This window comes from Somniosus microcephalus, chromosome 8 (assembly GCF_052327205.1).
Source record: "Somniosus microcephalus isolate GS21.2 chromosome 8, FLI_Smic_1.0, whole genome shotgun sequence".
Lineage (NCBI taxonomy): Eukaryota > Metazoa > Chordata > Chondrichthyes > Squaliformes > Somniosidae > Somniosus > Somniosus microcephalus.
The window spans coordinates 73,556,435-73,577,884 of NC_140994.1; the positions used below are offsets into that span (position 1 = coordinate 73,556,435).

Genomic DNA, 21,450 nt, shown 5'->3' on the forward strand with positions numbered 1-21,450 from the left:
TTTGTCCCTCAGAATTTTTTCCAATAATTTTCCCACCACTGATGTTAGGCTCACTGGCCTGTAGTTCCCCGGTTTTTCCCTACTCCCCTTCTTGAATAATGGAACTACATTAGCGGTTCTCCAGTCCTCTGGCACATCCCCTGTGGCCAGAGAGGTTCTGAATATGTGTGTTAGAGCCTCCGCAATCTCTTCCTTTGCCTCACACAGCAGCCTGGGATACATTTCGTCCGGGCCTGGGGATTTATCCATTTTTAGGCCTGCTAAAACCGCCAATACCTCCTCCCTCTCGATGTTAATGTGTTCGAGCATATCGCAGTCCCCCCGCCCTATTTCTATGTCTACATCGTCCCTCTCCATAGTGAAAACAGATGCAAAAAATTCATTTAGAACCCCTCCTACATCTTCCGGCTCCACACACAGATTGCCACTTTTGTCCCTAATGGGCCCTATTTTTTCCCTAGTTATCCTCTTACCCTTAATATACTTATAAAACATCTTAGGATTTTCCTTTATTTTGCTCGCCAGTGTTATTTCATGGCCCCTCCTTGATCTCCTAATTTCTTTTTTAAGTATCCCCCTGCACTTTTTGTACTACTCTAGGGCTTCCTCCGTCTTTAGCCTTGTACTTTCCCTTATTGCCTAGTGAGTAAAGGCACCACCCAACGAGACTAGAAAATACAAGGTTGCATTTATGGTCTGTGCTGAATTAGCTGACCTCTGCCAAGCAGTGGTTGGGGCACGATTAACTACCTCATACCAAGTGCAGGGGGAAATAAACTAGGGTTCACACTCTTAATTGTGACCCAGTGATCTCTACTGGAACGTGCACGTTGGGTAAGAACGGGATCAGGCTGGGCCGCGATGCACTCAGCAGTTGAATAGCCTGGCGATACTCACCATCAAGGCTCACTCGGGTAAGGTGCTGGCGAGGTTCAGGAGAGGAAAAGGGGAAACAGAATGGGATAACATTGGCAGAACCACATGAAGCTGCTTTTGAATGTTAAATGATTTAGCATTGTCGGATTTTGAGTTGATATTCACGTCCATTCACCAGCCACTGAAACTGTCCTATCTCAGTGAACCAGATATTCATTCAATTTGCTATTGAAAATCTAGGAGAGGTTGTGATGGATTTTACTTTCTTTTTCTCGCAGACATACTATGAAGATGGGGAGTACATTATTAGACAGGGAGCTCGAGGAGACACTTTCTTCATTATTAGCAAAGGAAAGGTAAGTTATCTCTGGATATTAATCTTATTGGGAGGCGGTACTAAGGGATTCCAGTGAGGATGCAATGACAGCCAAGCTAACCTGTGTAGGATCTTTAAGGCTGCTGGAATTGATTATTCCATATAGTATTACTACTGAGGTATTCAAACACGAGAGAAAAAGGTAACAATACAATTTTGTTTGAGATAAGAAGAACAAATTCTCCCTTTGCAAGAGGAGTAGGACACAAGCTGAACTGTTTAAAGCTTCGTCATACTTCCAATTCACAACAGTATTTGTCCAGCTATTGCACAGGTGTCACGCCTACAAGTTATGCAAGAGCAGGACTAGGTTGGATGTTAAGCGGTTCTTCTTTTCCCAGAGAATAGTCGACCTGTGGAACAGGCTGCTGCTCATGCAGTGGATGCTGATTCACTGAATTCCTTGGAGAGAGCTGGACCTGCTTCTGGCTGGGGCGGTGATCACCTCGCACAACTGAATGATCTGGCTTTTGATGCACTCATCCAAATATATATATTACAGATAACAGGGGTCTCTCGACTGTTATATGCAGATACTTAGTGCTGTTTTATAATGGCGCTGATACCCTCTGTCATCCTTATTATGATGGAAATTAATTTTAAATATTTCATTCCTTATATCCTTCAATCTACCAGCTAAGCTGGTTTCCCGAGGCAGCTTCTATTATTGACTAGAATAGCTCGGCCTTTTGTAAGAATGAAATATAAATATCGAAATTGTTTCTGACAGTTGTACTGATTGGCATTTTTGGAGAAATTACCCATTTATCATCTTCGCAGCATATGAAGCCCTGCTAACTTCAGCAAAGAGCAGTTGCAGCTTTGGAAAAATTGTACTAATAAAAAAATGCAGCACTCAGTGCATGGAGGTTACTTTTTAGTTCCAAAGGAGCACTTGTCAAAATTGTTATTCAGCTTCTATGGAACTAGAAAAGTAATTATTCAGCCAAGTAAACTTTGTTTAGCTTGCGCTCTGCAAACACAATAATTTTCTAACCACAGAGAACTATTAATGGCCATTGTGTTCTCGCTCAATTTAACCTGAATGTTGTCTAATTGTTTAATAATACCGTGGAACTTGTTTCACGTTGATGAGGTTATAACCACTTTTGCAGTTGCAATCTCACCGCCCCCACCCCACTCTTTTTCTTGGAGGATTGTTTGAGATAATTAACATGACACAAAGGAAGATACAGGGCCATAGAGAAAGAGTAAGGCGGTAGGGTTAGTTTTGGATTGCTCCAGTAAAGAGCCAGCACAGACACGATGGGCCGAATGGTCTCTTTCTGTGCCGTGGTCGTAGGGACACATTCATGCAGTACTAGCAACCCAAATTTTCCTGTCCCCGGTCCTATGTGATGATTTGCCCCCAAAGTTAGATTCAAACTCACCTGACTTGTATACAAGTCACAGTTCTACACCTGGCTCCTGTGGACAAAGAAAGAAATCCTTTAAACTGAAAATGTCTGACTGCTGTAGTCATCATGTCTATATCTGCACATAATGAGGATGGACTCTGTGCACATGAACATTTTCCCCACTCTACCGAGAAGCTCCTCCCTTCATGCCTTGTCCCATATGACATTTTCTTCCTCCTAACTTGTTTACGAAGAGTACACAAACCTACTGATAGTGGCCTGAGCAGAACTCCAGATATGTCATTCGATTTCCAATGTATTTCTTACAAAAGAATTTGATTTTTAATATATTTCTTACATTTAACTAGCACAGTGATTTCATTGACTTCACACTTTGGGGGGAGCTGCATATCGGAATTACAATTCTGAGTTATAGTTTAGGCTCCATTCCCTCTGTGACCACATCTGAGCAGGCTGCTCGATGGAGCACTTTGTGGTCGTGGAAAGTTCTGTTTCATGGGAACTCAGTGGATCCATCTGAGTCCAAAGTATTGTGTGCCTTCTCACTGAGTCATCAGGCGGTAGCAATACTGCTTGTGAAGAGGCTCATGCCCTCTGGGTGTGGGGGAATGAATAGCAGATTTAGGCGTTGGGAGGGGGAGTTCAGTACAAACAAGACCCAGAGAAAGCTATTTCCATATGTGTTTCCATTAATTCCTCTTTTAAAATGGGTTCTTGTTGCCTGAATGGATTAGAGGGTAAATGTATCGTTCAATATGGTACTGGGCTATACGAAAAATTCCACGCTCCATTCTTGGACTGCGCTGAATGAGCTGACCTCAGCCAGGAATGCAGTCGGGTGCGACATTTGGCCACAGCATTTACAGCCTGGGGTTGGGAAAATCAGTCAGGGCTTGTGCTCCACTGACCCAAGTGCCGATGTGTGGACATAAGATAATGATGGAATCGGTTGTGAGGACCCTTAAGGTCAAATAGCCAGATACGTCTTACTGTCCGGGCAAACGTGTGAAGTATAACCATGTGGGTGAGATATCGGGGGGGCCTGTCAATCTCCACAAGATCATCTCCCAGCAGGAATCTGCGCCTTCGGGAGAGGAGGAAAGGAAATTCAGATTAAAGAGAAACGGCCTCGAGTCCCATATCTAAAAATGACAATGTGATTGGTTCGTTGGCAGGTGAATGTAACACGAGAAGAGTCGTCAAACGAAGAAGCTATATTTCTTCGCACATTAGGAAAGGGAGATTGGTTTGGAGAAAAGGCTCTTCAGGGGTAAGTCCAGTGGAAAATGGCCTGCTTGGCTACAGAAAGTTATTATGAACTCATTTTCCGTTGAAAACGATGTGACTATTTTTCTTGTAAAGTGAGGGCCAGTTTGCACACACACAGACACAAAGCCAAACCTCTCGGGTGGCTCTTTCTGTGAGAGGCTGAATGTTACTGTGTTATAGGAGCCACCACAGGTAAACCTGATTCTGTTGTCACCCAGCGTCTGCCTACAGATACTTCGAGCAATGCTGGGGCATATTGCAATACTCTCCGGACTGAAGTTGGCTGATTCACAGAATAATACAGGGACCAAACCGCAGATCTTCGCGTGGCTCAGTTGCCACGTACACTCACCACTTATTGATTCCTTGCTTCTGCTGTTCTGCAATCTGCATCACTGCAAAATATCAGTACAAATACCCCAGGAAAGATTCAAACCCTACTTCTCCTGCGTGTGGAACTTTTCTCCAGATAGTGTCGTACCTGGAGCTCTGATATAACCATCACTTCATGAACTAGTGTAGTGAGAGTTTGGATTAGGCTGTGGAAGATCTTTAACTTGCCCTTGGGTACCCCAGTACAATTTCACCAAGTCGTTCTGTGCTCCAAACAATTGTCAGGGTCCTTGATACAGTTGCCTCTGCAGTTCTTTTATTATCCCAAGTCTGTTATATATATTTTTTTAAATGAGTGGTTATCCACCTGCTATTGTGCCTGTAAGTGGCTATGTGAGGGTCACGTTATGTGACCTAATGTTACTGTGACTGGCCTACTGTAAGTACCCTCAACTCCCCATCATTGCGTACACAACCCATGCTGGGCATACCGCATTGCCTGCCTATCGAACCAACCATCCCCTTTGTCACCGCCCCCCTCCCTCGTGAATTCATACAAACATACGTAAATATGAACATACGAATTAGGAGCAGGAGTAGGCCACTCAGCCCTTCGAGCCTGCTCCGCCATTCAATAAGATCATGGCTGATCTGATTACTCCACATTGCCGCCTACCCCCGATAACTTTTCACCCCCTTGCTTACCAAGAATCTATCTACCTCTGCCTTAAAAATATTCAAAGACTCTGCTTCCACCGCCCTCTGTGGAAGAGAGTTCCAAAGACTCACGACCCTCTGAGTGAAAAAATTTCTTCTCATCTCTGTCTTAAATGGGCGACCTCTTATTTTTAAACAGTGACCCCTAGTTCTAGATTCTCCCACAAGAGGAAACATCCTCTCCACATCCACCATGTCCAGACCCCTCAGGATCTTATATGTTTCAATCAAGTCACCTCTTACTCTTCTAAACGCCAGCAGATACAAGCCAAGCCTGTCCAACCTTTCCTTATAAGACAACCCGCCCATTCCAGGTATGAGTCTAGTAAACCTTCTCTGAACTACTTCCAACGCATTTACATCCTTCCTTAAATAAGGAGACCAATACTGTACACAGTACTCCAGATGTGGTCTCACCAATGCCCTGTATAACTGAAGCATAACCTCCCTACTTTTGTATTCAATTCCCCTCGCAATAAACTATAACATTCTATTAGCTTTCCTAATTACTTGCTGTACCTGCATAGTAACCTTTTGCGATTCATGCACTAGGACACCCAGATCGCTCTGCATCTCAGAGCTCTGCAATCTCTCACCATTTAGATAATATGCTTCTTTTTTATTCTTCCTGCCAAAATGGACAACTTCACATTTTCCCACATTATACTCCATTTTCCAGATCTTTGCCCACTCATTTAACTTATCTATATCCCTTTGTAGCCTCCTTATGTCCTCTTCACAATTTACTTTCCTACCTATCTTTGTGTCATCAGCAAATTTAGCAACCATACCTTCGGTCCCCTTCATCCAAGTCATTTATATAAATTGTAAAAAGTTGAGGCCCCAGCACTGATCCCTGTGGCACACCACTCGTTACATCTTGCCAATCAGAAAATGACCCATTTATGCCTACTCTCTGTTTCCTGTTAGCTGGCCAATCTTCTATCCATGCCAATATGTTACCCGCTACACCATGAGCTTTTATTTTCCGTAAGAACCTTTGATGTGGCACCTTATCAAATGCCTTCTGGAAATCTAAGTGCAGTACATCCACCAGTTCCCCTTTAACCACAGCACATGTTACTTCCTCAAAGAACTCCAATAAATTGGTTAAACATGAAACATGATTTCCCTTGCACAAAACATGTTGACTACTTTGCTAAATGCCCTGCTATAACATCTTTAATAATAGCTTCTAACATCTTCCCTATGACAGATGTTAAGCTAACTGGCCTGTAGTTTCCTGCTTTCTGTCTCCCTTCCTTTTTGAATAAAGGAGTTACATTCGCTATTTTCCAATCTAATGGAACCTTCCCCGAATCTAGGGAATTTTGGAAAATTAAAACCAACGCATCAACTATCTTACTAGCCACTTTTAAGACCCTAGCATGAAGTCCATCAGGACCTGAGGACTTGTCAACCCGCAGCTCCAACAATTTGCTCAGTACCACTTCCCTGGTGATTATAATTTTCTTGAGTTCCTCCCTCCCTTCCATTTCCTGATTTACAGCTATTTCTGGGATGTTACTTGTATCCTCTATAGTGAAGACCAATGCAAAATACTGGCTCAATTCAACTGCCATCTCCTTATTTTCCATTATTAATTCCCCAGACTCACTTTCTATAGGACCAACGCTCACTTTGTTAACTTTTCTTTTTTAAATATCTATAGAAACTCTTACTATCTGCTTTTATATTTCTAGCTAGCTTTCTCTCGTACTCTAATTTTTCTCTCCTTATTAATCTTTTAGTCATTCTTTGCTGTTTTTTATATTCTGTCCAATCTTCTGACCTGCCATCCATCTTTGCACAATTATATACTTTTTCTTTAAGTTTAATACTATCTTTAACTTTTTTAGTTAACCACGGATGGTGGGGGTGCTGTGTGTTCTGTCAGTAGGCCGAGAGGAGGTGGATGTGGTGGCCCAGAGCGCCCAGCAATGCATTCTTAATTTTTTTTTGGGTGCGCGGCTGCTTTAAGGGGCTGCGCGGCCCATTCAAAATACCGCCCATGCACGTTTTTGCCTTTTTAAAAGCTGGCCGCCCGGGAGCTGCAGAGCGCTGTGCGGCCACGCAACTTAAAGGGGGGGCTGGGGGGCCAAGCACAGTTACCATCCGCAACCAGTGAAGTGGCCACCCCATACAGAGAGGGCCATTCGAATGTTCTCACAGCGCGTCGCAAGCTTATCATAAGCAAAAGAACTGTTGAGCTGGCAGTGAGCATAGCTTGGTAACAAATGAAGGACCAGAGATTGTAATGAACAGAACGTTGATAGCATGAGTTTCCCCATGTACAGAGTCTCAATAAGTTGTATGGATCCAAGGTGCTGAGCTTGTTTGCCCAGCGCCCCTGTCCCAGCCACCAGTAATCACAAACCGTACACTAGGCAGCCAGCCTTACTGTATGTAGTGTGTGTGATCTGTTTAACAGCTTAATTGCCTAATATTTGGCTTTTAACTTGTTAAAGGTTGAAAGACATTTCCACTATGTGGATCTTCACAAATTTGTATTATAGGACAAGGCTGCATTATCTTTTGGTGAACTGTTTGTGTCCTAAAACAGGGGGACATGACACGAGTCCATGGGATAGCACTATTCAAACATGAATGTGCTTGTCTGAAACTTCCCTTTGTGCTATTTCAGTGGATGTGTTCGTCCATTTGCTAACTCCTCTTAAAATAGTGCAGGGAGGAATTTCAGAAGAATGTGCTAGGCATTCGTCCATTGCTATACCTCAGTCTAATTCCAGGGCCTGGCATGAGAGGTTAGCCAATCACCAAGAAGTGTTGAGCCTCACCAGTATTGACTGCCTACTTCCCATTTGTATCTATTAGCAGGAGGAGCTGCTTCAAGGTTAACCCATGACATTTCCACTTGGGCTATGGGCTGCAAGCCATGTGTGCAGTTGGACTAGTGCCCACAGCCCATGACACAATGCTGCCTTCATTTCATTTAGACGTGTGTGGAAGCCTTCAGTGCTGTTTGTTTATGGTCCAAGTCTTACCAGCAGCACCCCTTTTAATGTGTTATGAAGGTATCCACCTGAACTAACACAATTTTCAGTACTGTTCATAGAAACCAGCAACAATCTGTGGCAATGCCAGTCTCTCTACGCAAATTAAAATAATATTGGAAAGAACTCTGCCCCTGTATTGTTACTTTATCTTGCCGCCATAATGTCATGTTGCAAGAAATTTCCATTTCCAATGATTTTCTTCATCACCTTTTGTTGTTAATTTTGTTCTAGCTTTCGTGTCAATTCTTTTCTCATCAGCAACTCTTTAACCAGATGTGGAGACAACTACTTTTGTGAACGGTCCAATATTACTGGTTGCCGATGCCGGACAGGGAGGGTTGTGCGGCCTGGTTCCTTTTGGTACTTACACTGTTGCTGTGACATAAATATGATGGCTGTGGTGGCACAGCTTTTGGCATTCCAAGAACAGGGTTGTGAAAATGCATCATGGGATACTAGTGTACAAACGCTTAATCTCACATTCCGCTCTCTGCCAATTTAGTGAAAATGCCGTGCGATAGGTGTGTGAAATGTTCAGATGTATGTTCACACTGCTAAGTGTCTTCACCCTGGGAGGAGGAAAATCAAGGGCAGGTTGCCCCAGGTTGCTATTATGGGGAGGTGGTCACAGTGCAGTGTTTCTAAAGAAATGGGAGTGGGTTACCCTAACCTCTCTTTGATCAGGGAATGACGCGTGATGGGACAGCAATAACAGTCAAGGAGGCTAACAGTGAATGAATCGAAGAGGTGAAAATCAGCAATGTATAGTCACAGGCCTTGTTACCGTGTAACTGAGTGGGGATCTTGTTGTTTCTGAGATTTCACGCTAACACAGATTTGACTTTATTTGGATTTAACTGATTAATGGAGTATCACAATTAATGCAAAAAGTGGATTCTGTTGGAGGAAACTGTTGAGATATGGCTCATTTTATATGTATTTATGTAAAATAAGTGCCCTGCATTACAACGTAGACCCTGAAACTGTGATGTTGGCAATTTTGGGGTAGTGCTGCCCCAGGGTGCGGGGACACCCACACCAACAGTGGGGAGAACCGGGCCTGCCAGAAAATGTCATGGCAAGGGGCTCCCAGAGGCAGGGGAATGGGCACTGGGAGCTGAACACCGTGATCCGCAATCCTGTAGGAAAGGTTGTGAGAAAAACTCCAGAAGTATACAAAAATGGCAGCCTTCCCATCAAAGATAGCAGTAGCCGGGAGTAGAATGTAACTCAGTCGGGTTAATGTTGGCCTTCGCCGCCTGGGCTGCAGTCTGGTGAGCGGATCACCCACCCGTTATATATCCCGCCCGGTTTTTATCCCATTAAAGTCAATAGGGTGAAAATCCGGCGGGCGGGTGATGGACTCCGCCAGATTAGCACCCAGGCGGTGAAGGTGAAAATTGCTCCATAACAGCTCTGCTTCTATTAAAAAAAAATGAAGGTTTCAATGTACTGTCAGAATGGAGCAATAGCTTTAAAAATCCAACCACAGCCAGCCTGGCCACTGTGTTTAAATCCACCCATTTAATTTTGGCACGGGGCTACATTAACATAACTCAGCCTCCACAGTGCTGGTTGGCAGAGCAACCCGCCTTTGCCCCACTTTCTTTCCTGCCGTGAATTGCAATGCACCACAGGAAGGGTTTTTTGGCCTTGAAGCGGGTGCAGCGCAGATTCACCAGAATGACACCAGGGCTTAGAGTGTTAAATTATGAGAACAGGTTGCATAAACTTGGTTCCTATTCTCTTGCGTGTAGAAGATTGAGCAGTGATCTGATCGAGCTGCTTAGATTGATAAAAAGGATACAATAAGGAAGATACAGAGAATCTATCTCCTCTGAAACATAGGAACATAGAAAAATAGGAGCAGGAGTAGGCCATTCGGCCCTGCTCCGCCATTCACTATGATCATGGTTGATCCTTTATCTCAATACCATATTCCCGCTCTCTCCCCATACCCCTTGATGCCTATTGCGTCTAGAAATCTATCTATCTCCTTCTTAAATATATTCAGTGAATTGGCCTCCACAGCCTTCTGTTCATCACCCTCTGAGTGAAGAAATTTCTCCTCATCTCAGTCCTAAATGTCCTACCCCGTATTCTGAGACTGTGACCCCTCGTTCTAGACCCCCCAGCCAGGGGAAACATCCTCACTGCATCCAGTCTGTCTAGCCCTGTCGGAATTTTATACGTTTCAATGAGATCCCCTCTCATTCTTCTAAAATCTAGTGAATACAGGCCCAGTCGACCCAATCTCTCCTCATACGACAGTCCTGCCATCCCAGGAATCAGTCTGGTGAACTTTTGCTGCACTCCCTCTATGGCAAGTATATCCTTTCTTAGGTAAGGAGACCAAAACTGCAAGTTTTCCCTTTTGTGCAATTTGTATATTTATTTACAGCTCCTCTCTGCTTTTTTGTGAATCTACTTGTTACCGTTGTTTTCCTTGCATACAAGTCACTGAATATATTTAAGAAGGAGATAGATAGATTTCTAGACACCAAAGGGTATGGTGAGAGAGCGGGAATATGGCATTGAGATAGAGGATCAGCCATGATCAAAGTGAATGGCGGAGCAGGCTCGAAGGGCCGAATGGCCTACTCCTGCTCCTATGTTTCTATGTTTCTATTGTGAGGGCCAAGAACCTCTCCACAGTTCTTTGCATCCTGTGGAGTGCTGACACCTAGAGGATAATAAACTGCGATTTCTAACAGACTAATGGGGCTTAATCGTGCCAGAGGGATTGCAATCTGTCTCTCTAAAGCATAGACATAATAGCTGCAGTAAGCGGTAATTCAATTTCTGCAGAGGGTGCATTGCACAGTCAGTTTGTTAATGGGACTTTAATCGTACTGGAACTCAAACACAGAACATCTGATTCGCCCTGGCCTTTTGATTAAGTAAGGAAATGAAATTACCCGAAGTGCATGCGTCTGAAGCTTTTAACAAAAAAAAACCTTTTGTTGATATTAAACTTCTGCTGGGTTTGGCGCTTGTATCTGATTGAAGTTTCAGGATGTGCATCTATGCATGGTAAATGCTGAAGGAAATATATATATGTAACAAATATAACGGATGGCTGGTAATAAAGCAAGGGATTCTGGGGACATAAGCCACAAGTGTGAATCCTGAGCAGTTTTCAACATCGTCAGAAAGCTGTGATTGATTACTGTTAGCTAATGTTCAACCTTTACGATGCATACCAGCTAATTTATTGCTAAAGCTTGTTTTAGTTGTTTATTGATGCTGCTTTCCATTTATTGACAGTATTACTCTTCAGATATTGTGAGGTGTAGTTCAGAAATCACCTAGGTGCCAGGCCCATGTTTAAAATTTATGAAAGGATGGGGCCGGGTAGATAGAAGCAGACTGTTTCCAGAAGTTGAGGGGTCAAAAACGAGGGACCGTAGATATAGGATTACATGTAAGAGATTTAGAACAGAGAGCAGGAGATACTTCATTTCACAGGAGGAGCTTCTTTGCACAGAGAGGTGTGAGGCTGTGGGATTCACTTCCAGGATGAGTGGTTGAGACAGAAACTATTGCCCCAATGTTAACCTAACCCGGCTGGCGTTCGGGGCAGACCCCCCTGTGATGAAATATTTCCATTCATCACTGCCTGTGACTGAGATCGGTTTCAGTGTCATTTCCCTTCCCCCAGACCTCATTGTATTGTGTACTGGAATGTGCTGTGTGTAGGGCTCCGCCCATACCTGGCCCCGTTTGTAAGCTAGCTTTCAGTCTAGCCCCAGTCTCCAGAAGGACGACATCTCTCTCTCTCGCTTACGTGTTTCGTTCTAAGTTAATAAAAGCCTTGTTTTGTTCTGCTACCTTCGAGTCTCGGAATTATTGAGGCACATCAATTTTATTAACTTATTTTCAACACTATGGATCAACTCCTGAAACCCGAACGTTTGGATTTGGATCAACATGCTCCGGACGCATCAACACGCTTCGGACACTGGTTTGAGTGTATGGAATTCTTCCTGGACAATTCCGCAGCCGTCAAAGACGCTACGGACGCTGCAAGGATGAGACTCGGAATTCTGCGGAATTGGGTAAGCCACCGGGTTTACCCCCTCATCCAAGACGCCGAGACGTACCTGGCCGCCTGCGACATCTTAAAGGCGCATTACCAGCAGCCTACGAATGAGGTGTATGCTAGGCACCTGCTCGCCACCCGCGCACAGCGACCTGGGGAATCGGTGGAGGAGTTCCTAAGCACCCTGAAAATGCTTGGCAAAGACTGCAAGTGCCGAGATGTAAAAGCCGCAGTGTACACTGACGAGCTTGTTCGCGATGCCTTCATCACAGGCTCAGCTCCACTTACATCCGGCAAAGACTGCTGGAAAAAACGGGGTTGGACCTGAAACAGGCTGCGGACACCGCGCGATCCCTGGATGTGGCCCAGAGAAACTCGGACGCCTACTCTTCAGCCCGCGCCGTCCACGCCGCCACGTGTGCACCGAGGGCGCTGCCATCTTGGAAGGCATCTTCCCCGCCCGACAGCCCGACACCGGCTGGGCCCCGCTCTCCCCCCAGAAGCCCTACGACAGCCGCGACGCGTCAGGGACCCAACTGCTACTTCTGCGGGCAGCCAAAGCACACCAGAAACCTGTGCCCGGCGAAAGGCACCACCCGCTTTAAGTGCGGTAAGAAGGGGCACTTCGGGAAGGTGTGCAGAGGGAACCCCGCCGGAAAACCAACCGCCGGAAAACCCGCCACCGCCGCGTGTGCGCCGTGGGAGCGGCCATCTTGGACGCCATCTTGCCCGACCTCGTGGGGTCCGCCATCTTGTGAGCAGACAGCGTGGACGCCATCTTGTATCGATCAGGGCCCTACAGTGGCATCGGTCACAGTGGACCAGACCAGGCCGCACCCGCTATCCAGATCAATGGTGGACATCGAGGTAAACGGGTGCCGGGTTAAATGCTTAATTGACAGTGGAAGCACGGAGAGCTTTATCCACCCAGAACTGGCACAACAACTCTCCCTAAAGGTGGTCCCTACTCAGGGTACCATCTCTATGGCTGACAAAACCCAGACATCGACCATTCTGGGTTACTGCACAGTACAATTGTGCGTTAACGGAACTGTATATGATAATTTTAAAGTATTAATCATGAAGAACCTATGTGCGAGCGTGATCTTGGGCCTGGATTTCCAGTGCAACCACCAAAGCATCACGCTCAAGTACGGTGGGTCCCAGCCGCCCCTCACAGTGTGCGGTCTGGCTACCCTGAAGGTAAAGCCACCTTCGCTATTCGCGAACCTTACCCCTAACTGCCGGCCAATAGCGACCAAAAGCAGGAGGTACAGCTGGGAGGACAGGCGGTTTATCGCGACCGAGGTAGACAGGCTCCTGAAAGAGCGCATTATTGAACGCAGCAACAGCCCGTGGCGCGCCCTAGTGGTAAGGGGTAGCGAGAAGAAACGGATGGTGATCGACTATAGTCAAACGATCAACAGGTACACCCTACTAGACGCCTACCCGCTACCCCGCATATCAGAAATGGTGAACCAAATCGCCCAATACCGGGTGTTCTCCACCATCGACCTCAAGTCAGCGTACCACCAGCTCCCTATCAGACCAGAGGACCGCCCGTACACCGCCTTCGAGGCGAACGGACGCCTCTACCAATTCCTCAGTGTCCCCTTTGGGGTGACGAATGGGGTCTCGGTCTTCCAGAGGGAGATGGACCGCATGGTCGATGACCACCACTTGCAGGCAACCTTCCCCTACCTCGACAACGTCACCATCTGCGGTCACAACCAGCAGGATCACGACTCGAACCTCGAGAGGTTCCTGAAAACCGCACAAAAACTCAACCTCACCTACAACGAGGACAAGTGCGTTTACAACACCACGCGCCTCTGCATACTAGGCAGCGTGGTGGAGAATGGGGAAATCGGACCAGACCCCGACCGATTGCGCCCCCTACGGGAGCTGCCCCTGCCCAACACTCCCAAAGCCCTGAAAAGGTGCCTGGGGTTATTTTCTTATTCTTCCCAATGGGTCCCCAACTACTCTGACAAAGCCCGCCCCCTCTTGAAAGCATCCTCTTTCCCGCTCTCTGCTGAGGCCCACGCCGCCTTCAAAAGCATTAAGCAGGATATTGAGCGGGCCACGCTACAGGCAGTGGACGAGAACACTCCATTTCAAGTGGAAAGTGATGCGTCTGACTTCGCCTTGGCGGCCACCCTCAACCAGGCGGGGCGGCCCGTAGCTTTCTTCTCGAGGACCCTCCAAGGGCCCGAGATCAGACACTCCTCCGTGGAAAAGGAGGCCCAAGCCATCGTGGAGGCAGTGCGCCACTGGCGCCACTACCTAGCCGGCAAACGCTTCACCCTACTTACTGACCAGCGGTCGGTAGCGTTTATGTTCAATAATAAACAGAGGGGGAAGATTAAAAATGATAAGATTCTTAGGTGGCGGATCGAGCTCTCCACCTTCGAGTACGACATCATTTACCGGCCAGGGGCCCTTAACGAATCCCCTGACGCCCTCTCACGAGGGATGTGTGCCAGCGCCACCGGGGATCGGCTACAGACCCTCCACAACGACCTCTGCCACCCAGGGGTCACGCGGCTGTTCCACTTCATAAAGTCCCGTAACTTACCCTACTCGATTGAGGAAGTTCGGTCCCTGACCAGGAACTGCCGCACTTGCGCTGAGTGCAAGCCTCGGTTCTACCGCCCAGATAGAGCCCACTTAATCAAAGCTACACGGCCCTTTGAGCGGCTCAGCTTAGATTTCAAGGGCCCCCTCCCGTCCGTCGACCGCAATGTTTACTTCCTGAACATTGTGGACGAATACTCCCGGTTCCCATTCGCCTTCCCCTGCCCAGACATGACCAGCGCCACGGTCATTAAATGCCTCAACAGCCTGTTCTGCCTGTTCGGTATGCCGAGCTACATCCATACGGATAGGGGGGCGTCCTTCATGAGTGAAGAGCTACGCCAGTACATGCTGTCCAGGGGGATCGCCACGAGCCGTACCACCAGCTACAACCCCCGGGGTAACGGCCAAGTGGAGCGAGAGAACGGGACAGTATGGAAAGCAGTCACTCTAGCTCTAAGGACCAAGGGCCTCCCTATCTCCCGCTGGCAGGAAGTCCTCTCGGATGTGCTCCATTCGATACGGTCGCTATTGTGTACGGCCACTAATACCACGCCTCATGAACGAATGTTTGTCTTTCCCCGGAAATCCACCTCAGGCGTATCCATGCCGTCATGGCTCTCCGCCCCAGGTCCGGTACTCGTGCGAAGGCATGTGAGGGGCCACAAGACGGACCCTCTCGTGGAGCCAGTACACCTACTCCACGCCAACCCCCAATACGCATATGTCCAGCACGCCGACGGAAGGGAGGACACCGTGTCCATAAAAGACGTCGCCCCAGCCGGCATCGACAACAACCACGGCAATAGCGGCAACGACGATCACAGCAACTCTTACCCACCCACTACTCTTTCATCACCCCCGGAAGAACACCGACCAATGGCACCCCCACCAACTACCCCTTCAACAACCCTGGCGGCACCCCCGGCAGAGACCCAGGAGGCTACCGGGGACACCCAGCCGACACCCGCGGCACCGCAACAGCCACGTCGGTCGCAGAGGACTATCAAACCCCCGAACAGACTAAATCTATAGAAGGGGTGAATGTGATGAAATATTTCCATTCATCACTGCCTGTGACTGAGATCGGTTTCAGTGTCATTTCCCTTCCCCCAGACCTCATTGTATTGTGTACTGGAATGTGCTGTATTGTATACTGGAATGTGCTGTGTGTAGGGCTCCGCCCATACCTGGCCCCATTTGTAAGCTAGCTTTCAGTCTAGCCCCAGTCTCCAGAAGGACGACATCTCTCTCGCTTACATGTTTCGTTCTAAGTTAATAAAAGCCTTGTTTTGTTCTGCTACCTTCGAGTCTCGGAATTATTGAGGCACATCACCCCCATTTACACCCCGCCTGGTTTTTCACTCTGTTGACTTCAATGGAGCTGACGTTCGAGCGGGATGTAAATCGGGGTCTAATTTGTTCTCCGGCTTATATCAACATTCAAGATTAGATTCTAGATTTTGGTATGGCTAACTTTAACGGGGTGAGGCAGAGACTGACGACTGCAAACTGGACAAAACTGTTATCGGGTAAAACTAAAGATGAGCAATGGGAGGTGTTCGAAAGGAATTTAGCTCAATACAGGACCTGTGTATACCCCTCGGGGGCAAGAGCTCTACTTACAAAATATAACAGCCATGGTTGACAAAAGAGGCAAGAGATAACATAAAACTAAATGAAAGAGTATACAAAAGTGCCCAGAATTGTGTAGATCCAAGGGACTAGGAGAGATATCAAGAACAGCAAAGGAAGACAAAAAAGATAGTAAGAGCTGCAAAAAGGGAATATGAAAGGGAAATAAAAACAGAAAATGCTGGAAATACTCAGCAGGTCAGGCAGCATCTGTGGAGAGAGAAACAGATTTAACGTTTCAGGTCGATGACCCTTCGTCTGCCAGTTCTGATGAAGGGTCTTCGACCTGAAGCGTTAACTCTATTTCTCTCTCCACAGATGCTACCTGACCTGCTGAGTATTTCCAGCATTTTCTGTTTTTATTTCAGATTTCCAGCATCTGCAATATTTTGCTTTTGTAATACAATAGGGAACTTGGGAGGGATATCAAGATTAACACACAAAGTTTTTACAATTATATTAGAAGAAAAAGGGCCGTCAAGGGTAATGTGGGCCCTTTAAAAGCAGATGCAGATAATATTGAAAATTAAAATAAGGAAATGGCAGACTTGTTGAATAATTATTTTGTGTCAGTCTTCACAGCAGAGGAAGAGGATAATATACTTGTCATTCCAGGGAAACTAATAATGAATCAAGGACTGGAACTCACTAAAGTTAATGGCCCAGAAATTCCATTCGCAGGCCTCCCGCGGGCGGAGGGCTGTGATCTGGAAAAATCTGCACCAAGACCGGAGGGCTCCCGGGAGGCGCAGAGTTCTGTTCCTGGGCCTCTCCAAACTGCCGGTGCGCAGGGCCCACGTATCCCAGAGGCGCAGGCGGTTCGCAGCGTCCCTGGGATCACGTGAGCCTTGGGGAGCCAACCAGAGAAGAGAATCTCCATTCATACATTTGACAGGAAGACCTGCCAAATATATGAATGGAGATCACCCCCAAAACATAGTAAAACTTTAAATAAATATTTTTTTAAATCACATTTTTAAAATGACTTGAAATTACATAAATTAACTATTTTAAACAAAAATTTAAATTTTTGAAAAAAATAATTAGAGTTTTTAACGGGGCTAAAAATAAACTTACCTTTCTTTAAAGTATTTTTAAATGATAAATCAGTGGAATTTTTTTTTTTTACTATTTTCAACTCTTATCCTGGTAAAAGCAGGCCTTACACCTGCTTTTACCAGGCGCAAGAATTGTAAGTGTTTTCTGCGGGCGGAGGGCCTCCAAAAAACGTAGCTCTCCACCCTCAGAGGTCCTGCTCCAGCGCAGCCGGAGGATCTGTCAAGAGCTTTCTTGACAGATCGGAAATGCCGGTTTCCAGCACATGCGCAATGCATGCCTGAAACCGGCATTTCCGATGTCCCTACGGGTGAGTACACAGCGCGCACCCACCCATAGGGATCGGAATTTCTGCCCCGTTAACATAAGCAAGAAAACAGTATTAGAAAAAATAAAGGCACTAAAGACTGACAAATCCCCAGGACCTGATGGTTCCCACCCCAGGGTTTTAAAGGAAATAGGTGAGGAAATTGTAGATGCTTTAGCCATAATCATCCAAAGCTCTCTCGATTCAGGAATTGTCCCTTTAGATTGGAAAATTGCAAATGTAACTCCATTATTTAAGAAAGGTGAGAGAGAGAAACCAGGAAATTTAGCCTGTTAGCCTGACATCTGTTGTGGGGAAGTTAGTGGAATCTATAATTAAGGACAGATTGACTGAGCACTTCGAGAAATTTGAGTTGATTAGAACGAACCTAATTGATTTTTTTGAGGGAATAACTGAAGTAGTAGATAGGAGATTATCTATGGATGTAGTTTATATGGACTTCCAGAAGGCACGGTAAGGTTCCACATAAGAAAATGTAAGCTAAAATTCAAGGTCTTGGAATTGAAGGTAAATTATTGACCTGGTTAGGAGATTGGTTAGGTGATAGAAGACAGAGACTAGGGATAAAGGGTATATACTCCAATTGGAAGAAAGTGACCAGTGGTGTCCCACAAGGATTTGTACTGGGGCCTCAACTATTCACTATATTTATTAATGACTTAGATAGCACAATAGAGAGCCATATATCCAAGCTTGCCGATGACACAAAGATTGGTGGCATAATAAGTAGTGTAGTCGGGAGCATAAAATTTCAGAGAGACACTGATAGATTAAGTGAGTGGGCAAAACGGTGGCAGATGGATTTCAATGCAGTTAAGTGTGATGTCATCCATTTTGGGCCCAAGAGGGATAGAGCTGAGTATTTTTTAGATGGTGAAAAGCTAGGAATAGTGGAGGTCCAAAGAGATTTAGGGGTCCATGTACACAGATAACTAAAATATAGTAGTCCGATATATAAAAAAAATCAAAAAGGCTAATGGAATGTTAGCCTTTATAACTAGAGGGCTAGACTATGAAGTGGAGGAAGTTTTGCTGCAGCTATACTAAGCCCTGGTTAGACCACATCTGGAGTACTGTGTACAGTTCTGGGCACCGCATCATAGAAAGGATAGATAGGCCTTACACGGAATGCAATGCAGATTCACCAGAGTGTTACCAGAGCTCCAAAGGTTAGATTATGAGAAGAAATTACATAAACTAGGCTTGTAATAGAGATGGTTAAGCAGCGATTTGATTGAGGTTTTTAAAGGAATTGGCAGGGTAGATAGAGAGAAACCTTTTCCGCTGGTGGGAGACATAACCTTAAAATCAGAGCCAAGCCATTTATGAGAGAGGTTAGAAAACACTTCTTCATGCAAAGGGTGGTAAAAGTGTGGATCTTTCACCCACAAAAAGCAGTAGATGCTAGCTCAATTAATAATTTTAAATCTGAGACCAATCAATTTTTGCTAGCCAAGGGTATTAAGGGATATGGAGCCAAGGCAGGTGGATGGAGCTAGGATACAGATCAGGCCTGATCTCATTGAATGGTGGAACAGGCTCAGGGGGCTGAATGGCCTCCTCCTGTTCCTATGTTCCAAAGCGCTTCACAGGAGCATTATCAATCAAAATTTGACTCGAGCCAGATGAGATGTTAGGACGGGTGACCAAAACCTTGGTCAAAGTGGTAGGTTTTAAGGAACGTCTTAAAGGAGGAGAGACAGATAGAGAGGCAGAGAGGTTTAGGGAGGGAATACCAGACCTTAGGGCCTAAGCCGCTGAAGGTCAATTGAAATTGCGGCCGGCGGTGTAACTAAGGAGTACGCCGCCGACCTCCAAAATTTATCCACACTTACCTGGTGCGAGGCTCCCTTCGAAAACTTGTGTTGTTTCACTGCGGAGTTGAGCGCAGCGTAGTGGCCCACGGATCCCAGGGGCGCACCGTGTGCCTAAGCATACCTGGGATCACGTGGGGCGGTGCGCCAACCAGGAAACAGAAATCTTCGATGCCCGACATCAATCAAATTTTAAACTGAACAGTGTGAATATTGATTTGAATTGATGACTTATCACTCCCACTGTAAATAATAATGATCATTACAACACTCAAGGAATATTTTTTGTAAAATAAACACAGATCCCTTTGAGGATCTGTCCAGTTTTAGTGAAATGAATAAAAACAAAAATTATTCAAAGCAAGGTACGGCAATGAAATATTAGGCAGCAAATCTTGTTTCAGCAATATCCAATTACTTTATTATGCAAAAAGTCTGGTGGCTGGCAATAATTAATAATCAGAGTGATGTACAGCAGAGTGAGAACAATACAAAGTAATGGCAGTGTTTGTATGGCAATACAAAGCAATGTTGAATATTAAAACAGTATGGATAACTACCCGCCCTCCCCTTCGGCTGTGCAAACAGGCTCCTGCAAATGCTTGCACCAGCCGTAAAATTTTCATGCGTAATTGCTGGGCAGTTAGTGGGCAATTAGCCTAACTCTGCGCCAGCAAGGAGGATTTCACAGTCGCAGCGGATGATCTGTCATGTCAGAGCTTGACTAATCGCAAGTTTGGGATCCCAAACCTGTGTTCAATTTCAAAGGCGGTAAGACGACGTACTCTGAGAGTATGCTGTCATACCGACTGCAAATTCTGTCCCATTCTGTTTTACTTGGTGTATTGGTTATTTTAGATTGATATCTTAACTCACTGGAACTTTGGGACATATGCAAATCTTGTTTGTTGAATATAATGTTGCTGTTCCAATATCAGTCAGCCATCCTTCTTCAGATAACAGATTGGGATTAATCTTGTATTAGTCTCACGCCTCTATTATAGACATTTAGAATAAGTTACACCTGTACTGCTCACTACTGATAAACACACAGCACCCTCATAATTTTCTTCAAAAAAGCAGACTATGTCCCACCAGTGAAACGAGAAATGTTAACATATTGGCCCGGATATTCCGATCCCTACGGGTGGGTGCACACTGTGTGCCCACCCGTAGGGACATTGGAAATGCTGGTTTCAGGTATGCAGAGTGCATGCGCTGAAAACCAGCATTTCCGATCTGTCAAGAATGGTCTTGACAGTCCTCCAGCTGCACTGGAGAAGGGCCACTGCGGGCGGATAGTTCCACTTTTTGGAGACCCTCCGCCCACAGAAAACCCTTACAATTCTTATGCCTGGTAAAAGGCCTGCTTTTACCAGGATAAGTGTTGAAAAAAGTTTAAACAAAAATGTTTTTCACTGATTTATCACTTAAAAATACTTTTAAAAAAGGTAAGTTTATTTTTAGCCCCGTAAAATACTTTAATTATTTTTTTCAAAAAATTTAATTTTTGTTTACAATCTTAATTTATTGTAATTTCAAATCATTTTAAAAATGTGATGTGTTTTTTTTTACTTATTTAAAGTTTTACTATGTTTTTTCATTGATCTCCATTCATATATTTGACAGGCCTTCCTGTCAAATGTATGAAGGGAGATTCCCTTCCGTGATTGGTTCCCCATGGCCCACGTGATCTCAGGGATGCAGCAAACTACCTGTGCCTCTGGGATATGTGGGCTCTGCGCACTTGGAGTTTGGTGAGGCCCAGGAGCAGAAGGGTGTGCGTCCCAGGAGCCCTCAGGTAAGGGCGCAGATTTTTCCAGATCGAAGGCCTCCGCCCGTGGGATCCCTGCGATTGGAAAATATGGGCCAAGGTCACAGTCTCTGCCAGCCTGAACTTTGTATGTTGTAAGGAGGAAACTAAGTGGTACAGTCTCTGGTCATAAACACTGATTCATTTATTTTAACGGTTATGCTCACTGATTTTACTGTATGGTAAGTACAGCAAATTCTCTAGAGTACTGTCTAAGT

General features: G+C 45.6%; 1 protein-coding gene across 2 annotated transcripts in view; it reads left to right on the top strand.

The window, feature by feature from the left end:
- The window catches only part of prkg1b (protein kinase cGMP-dependent 1b), a 1,090,349-nt gene that overhangs the window by 764,019 nt on the left and 304,880 nt on the right, over positions 1–21,450 (top strand). For both annotated transcript variants that reach the window (XM_085994888.1, XM_085994889.1), the window contains exons 6-7: positions 1,155–1,232; positions 3,807–3,901. In XM_085994888.1, the coding sequence (XP_085851014.1) occupies positions 1,155–1,232; positions 3,807–3,901 (173 nt within the window). The remainder of the gene's footprint in view (positions 1–1,154; positions 1,233–3,806; positions 3,902–21,450) is intronic.